Source organism: Punica granatum, chromosome 1 (assembly GCF_007655135.1).
Source record: "Punica granatum isolate Tunisia-2019 chromosome 1, ASM765513v2, whole genome shotgun sequence".
Classification (NCBI taxonomy): domain Eukaryota; kingdom Viridiplantae; phylum Streptophyta; class Magnoliopsida; order Myrtales; family Lythraceae; genus Punica; species Punica granatum.
Window position 1 is genome coordinate 12882434 of NC_045127.1, and position 5861 is coordinate 12888294.

Sequence of the window (5861 nt, forward strand, 5' to 3'; positions counted from 1 at the left end):
TATCAAACATGTTCTGTTTGGTTTCAGAGTTGTATTTTAGAATCACAATTCTAACTTAATTCTACCCACTACAAAACAAAATAACTCATACAAAGTCAAAGAGGTGGTCCCATTTATATTACTTTTTCCCACAACAAAACAACATAACTCTTACAAAGTCAAAGAGTGGGCCCCATTTATACCACTCAAAATCAAAATCAAAATCACAATTCTAAAATCCTACTATGAAACCAAACACCACCGTAATATTTTGGTTCCGAACTAAAGATGAAAGCACAAATTCTTTCCTTCAAAATCAGATTGTGATTTTGAAAAAGAGTGGTATAAATGAGACCCACCCTTTGACTTTGTATGAGTTATGTTGTTTTGTTGTGGAAAAAAGTGGTATAAATAGGGTCTACTCTTTGATTTTGTATGAGTTATTTTGTTTTGTAGTGGGTAAAGTTAAGTTAGAATTGTGATTTTAAAATTATACTCACAAACCAAACATGGCCATAAACTCTTTTTGGACTGGTGAGAAAATCGACGGGGCAAAATCAAGCAATAGAAGTTTTAGGGAGGCATGTGTATGTTTTCTATCCATTTATTGGACAAACCGTTTAACTTCAACTTTTTATGCACCTATAATTAATAAATTTTCCAAATTTCATGGGGCGCGATCCCCATTAAGCATAGTTTGGCTCCGTCACTGATGGTCAAGAATCCAGCACGTGTGGAAAGAGCTCAGGGAAGGCCACATCGTCGAACAATTTCTATACAGGAACCAGTCTGAAGGAACCAAATTGACTCAAGTCAAGAGCCCATGCTTTTATGGTTTGACGTCTGGTACGGTTTTGATACTTTTGCCTTGGGGCCGGAGTATTAGAAGACAGACTATGGAGGCTATTCTTAAGCAAAGCATAACATATTGGGTGAAGACACTCAACACGGGGATTGCTTAGGAGTTGGTTTTTTGGCTTATTTTCTCCTTATAAATAGAAACAATCCATGGGTCCTCACAATATCCATAACTTGTATCTGATCTTCCGGCAATGGCAACCCTTCAGGCATTCGATGTACAAGAAGGTATCTTTTCCTCCTCTTCTGAGTTAGTAGAGCAGTCAAAGCATTTAAAAATCACGAGTTTCACGACCGTCACGGAAAAATTTCAAGCTGGCTGGGATTATGATCCCTCATCTCCACATAAACTGTAAATCCAGCACGAATCATTCACTGTGGTCACCACCGAGGTGAGAGAAGTCACCACCTGCATGAGAGGAGGGATTGATAGTTCTGGTCCATATGATGATTTTTATGAATGCTTGGTTGTGTTCGACCGTATTGCTTCAATAACCATAACCAATTAACACTGTCAGTGCTGCAAGGATACCATAGGAATCCGTTATCATTAGTAGTCCGATTACGGAATTTCCCCTTTTCATCCAGGCAACCGTCAAAGTCTTAGGGTGAACAAAGAGAACTGTGTCAGTTATACTTGAAACCGCGTTGTTAACATGTCCATCATTTGCAGAAACCGAAAGGCTCATATCAGATGCACCACCGGCCCACTACCTTTTCAAGATACAGTCATTTTCACTGCTAGCAAAGAATGGCGTTGACAAGTACGAATCAGGCATCTTCCACGCAGGAGGATACAAGTGGTATTTCCACATCGGCTATACAAATAATCGGATTACTTTCAATCTCCTAAAGTGTGTGTTGTCCCCCCCCCCCCCCCCCCCCCCCCCCCCCCCCCCCCCCCCCCCCCCCCCTCCTCAGGAAATTGATACTGCATCCAAATGGAAACAAGACCATGAATGTCAAAGACCATGTTTCGGTCCACCTGTCTTTGGCTGAAACAAGTTCGCTCCCTTCCAGTTGGGAGGTCTATGCTGTCATTCGATTATTCTTGCTCGATCAGAACAAAGACAATTACTTCATAGTTCAAGGTACAAACTCGTCTTGAGATGGACAGTTTTGCTTTCCCCCCTTTATTCATTGTTTTCTGATTGGTTGCTCTATATCGCCTAATTGACTACCAGATGCAATGGGAAAGCACAGACGGTTTCACTGGATGAAGCTGGAAAGCGGATTCAATCAGCTCATCCCTCTGAAGACATTCGCCGACTCCCGAAACGGGTATCTTGTGGATGATACTTGCGTTCTGGGAGCAGAAGTATTCGTTTCCAAGGAAAGGAGCACAGGAAAAGGAGAGAGTTTAGTGATGATAAAGGACGCACTCAGTAACAACCATTACTGGAAGATCGACAACTTCTCGAAATTGGACAAAGAATATTACGACTCGAGTATATTCCTAGCTGGAAACTACAAATGGTGTCATTCCAAACTTCCTTCTTACAGTTTTGGGAGTTTCTTTTGTCAAGGGCAACCTCGAACTAAAACAATAATGTTCTTCATATCTCAGGAAAATAAGGTTCTTTCCCAATGGAAAAGGCAGCGGGCTTGGTAGCTACATTTCTCTTTATTTGGACTTAGCCGAGACTGAGTCCCTCCCTCCGGGTACAAAAGTATTTGCGGGGCTCTCCTTACGAATCCTTGATCAGGTGCAGGGAAGGAATTACATTGGTAAAGGTAATCAAGCGTCCCTGAATCTCCTGATATCAGCAGAAAATTTAGAGTTCTTGATTCGGGTCCGCTGGCACATTATATCTTCTTAATTTCCTATTTTTTCGCCTTCTTCCAGCTAATCACTGGTTCAGTGCCTCGAGTCGGGAAACGGGATGGGCGAGATTCATGTTACTCTCGAGTTTCAAGCAACTCGGGCCATTAGTCAAGGACTCCTGCTGGGTGGAAGCAGAGGTTTCTGTTCTGGGGGTTGTCGATCCTTTTACCTGATTCCATCGAGTTCACGACAGCCAGCATAACTGCATGTTCTCGTAATAGTTCGTGAATTCTGATTTCATATACCACATGTAAATTAATGTGAATCCACCTTGAAATTAGAGAAAAGATTAAGCAAGATAAGTTCCGCCGAATATTTGTTACGTATTTTCAGAGAGGATCCAGTTAACGGACAGATTGCGTTACTAATTAATAATCCATGTAGTGATATACCCATAATGGTACGTCCTTCAGTGACTCATCATAATTAGCTTAGTCCATTCAACTCGTCACAGGCAAAAGGAAACTCGGAAAATATCTACAAACAATTAACTTTTGTAAATCTGTAAACTAAAATTTGATGGTTCTCGTCACAGACAAAAGGAAACTCAAAAAATATCCGCACACGATTAACTTTTGTAAATATGCAAGCTAATTTGAAGCTTTTAACTGTTTGAGGTAATATGTTCTTCGCGAGTACAAGGAGAGCTTCTAGGATGACAAATGAAATTAATATCGAAGCCTAGTAGGGTACTAGTTAGGATGTGCATGAACTGTCCAACAGACATGCCGGGATCAAGGAACCAAGATGATCTAGAATGGTATACTGGAGGGACTGCGATAAACCCATAGGAGATTTTAAGTGTATGAACCTCCATATATCTAGCAAATCGTTTCTGGTGGCATGCTTGAGAAGTTTGATTTGATGATATTATTCAACTTGAAAAAGAAGCCCCGCGTTACTAGGGATAATTTCACAGATAATAATATAATATTCTAATTGTATAAAACTTAATATTAGCGTAAATTATGTTAGCTTTGAAATCTTCTCATTTCTATTTTAACATAATTTCACTAATATTTCTCAATATCTCATAACATTAAATATTAAATGTGTGAACTATATTATATTACTTGAGGATAAAACCATGTTGAAATAATTAGTTTTTTCTTAAAAATAGATCGAAATGGGAAGTTAAATAATATGAGTAATCTCAAAATATAAACTCAAAGAGGACTCAGAGCATTTATATTAGAACTCAAAGCGCAAGACATTTTCTTGTGGTCTTGAAAGACTTGTATGATAGTGTAAGGGTTTCAGATACCACAACCGCCTATTTTAAAAGATTCAATCGTTGAATACGGTGTGGATTATGTATTTAATACTCCATACTCCCCCATATGCGTGGGTTGAATTAGTTTAGAAGGCTCATTCGCGTGGAATTAATTAAACTAGGTGCAACCCCATGCCTGCGAGGGCTAAATTTTTTTTTAAAATTATTTATATGATATAAGAAATTAAAAAGTATTTCTCAAATTTTTTTTGAACATTCGTATATATGAAATAATAATTTTTTTATTCCTACGAAAAATTTAATATTTATTCACAAATTATGAAAATTGCTTTTTCCATATGATAATTAAAAGGGAAAAATACAAAAACCATCCTTATGGTTTGGGGTCGGGATAAATTGCACAATGTTCTGTCGTTTGGGACAGTTAACCCCCCTGTGGCGTGCTCCATTAGATATAGGGAGTTATGGCGTTAATTTTTTTCTTTTTCAGTTCTCAATCTTTAACATTTTAATCATTTTGGTTCTAAATCTTTTTCTTTTATTATTCTTATCCTCAACTTTCAATTTTATTTCATTTTAGTCCTATAAAGAAAATTGAAAGGACGGAGGGGTTGGGGTCGCCAATCGGCAACCCCGACCCCTCCGCCGAGGTCGTCGGTACCCACGGAGGACGCCAACAACCTCAGTGGAGGGGTCGGGATCGCCAATTGGTGGCCCCAATCACGAATCGACCAAGCACTTCGAGTCGGAGGTCCCCGGTAGATTCGGGGTTGGGGCAGCCAATTCGCGACCCCGACCCCTCCACCGAGGTAGTCGATACCCACGGAGGACACCAGCGACCTCGGTGGAGGGGTTGGGGTCGCCGATTGGCGGCCCCAAACCCAAACGACCGGGGACCTCCGGCTCGGAGTCCCCGGTTGATTCGAGGTCGGAGCCGCCAATCGGTGACCCCAACCCATTCACAGAGGTCGCCGATACTCGGAGTCCCTGGTCGATTTGGGGTTGGGACCGCCACTCGGCGACCTCAACCCTTCCATTGAGGTTGCCGGCGACCTCATGGAGGGGTCGGGTTCTCCAATTAGCGGCCCCGACCCCTTCGCCATTTTCGATTTTCTTTATAGGACTAAAATGAAACAAAATTGAAAGTTGAGGATATGAATGATAAAAGAAAAAGATTTAGAACCTAAATGATTAAAATGTTAAGATTGAGGACTGAAAATGAAAAAAAGTTAACGTTGTAACCCGCTATGTCTAACGGAGTACATCATAGGGGGACTAATTGTCCCAAATAAAAGAATATGGGGCATTTTGTCTCGACTCCAAACCACAAGAAGGGTTTTTGTACTTTTTCCCTAATTAAAAATGATCACGATTTCATTAATGATATTAAATTCTCATAGCATGCGAAAAAATAATCAACCATATGAGTTTCTGATGAAACCTAAATCATCATTCCCATTTAAAAAGAAAAACAAAAAATAATATGTAATTTATATATATCTTTTAATTATTAATTATATATAGATGAAGCTTCCTGAGATAATTTAATGTATAAACATAGTGTTCAAGGGAATTCTTATTGTGATTTAATTTAAGTTATTCTTCCCCTCTTCTGGATTTGTTGCCACAATTGCATGATCTTCTTATGATGATTTGCCCTCCAAATTTATCCCAATTATGCTATCAATGGTCATCTCTTTTTCATTTGAATATCTTGACTTACATCTCCATGAGAGCCCTAATTCCCTTCCTGAAGCAAAGATTGTGGATCATATGCACACATACATAAATACATAAATACTACATGCATGCACTCTAGAAAGTTGCAGCGGTAAGAATTAATTAAGAAAATGATCTGATGTGATATGCATGTATATGGGCAAATGCACGAGTCTTGGTTTAAGAATTATATGGACTGGACAATCGAAAGGACGTATACATGAATCTCCCAAATAGAAATATAAT

General features: G+C 39.5%; 1 protein-coding gene across 1 annotated transcript; it reads left to right on the forward strand.

The window, feature by feature from the left end:
- The first annotated feature begins 999 nt into the window (after positions 1-999).
- On the forward strand, positions 1000-2975 carry LOC116192122 (MATH domain and coiled-coil domain-containing protein At3g58250-like). Its single transcript, XM_031520570.1, has 6 exons — positions 1000-1065; positions 1511-1640; positions 1759-1928; positions 2022-2313; positions 2405-2571; positions 2684-2975. The coding sequence occupies exons 1-6, from the start codon at positions 1032-1034 to the stop codon at positions 2833-2835; spliced, it is 945 nt and encodes a 314-aa protein (XP_031376430.1). The 5' UTR covers positions 1000-1031; the 3' UTR covers positions 2836-2975.
- Positions 2976-5861: the final 2886 nt, after the last annotated feature.

Bases quoted from the DNA above. Each gene is read 5' to 3' on its own strand.
- LOC116192122 (XM_031520570.1), top strand. From the start codon at position 1,032: ATGGCAACCCTTCAGGCATTCGATGTACAAGAAG. The intron at 1,641-1,758 runs GTATTTCCACAT...CCCCCTCCTCAG, and splicing joins CACGCAGGAGGATACAAGTG to GAAATTGATACTGCATCCAA. The intron at 2,572-2,683 runs GTAATCAAGCGT...GCCTTCTTCCAG, and splicing joins AAGGAATTACATTGGTAAAG to CTAATCACTGGTTCAGTGCC.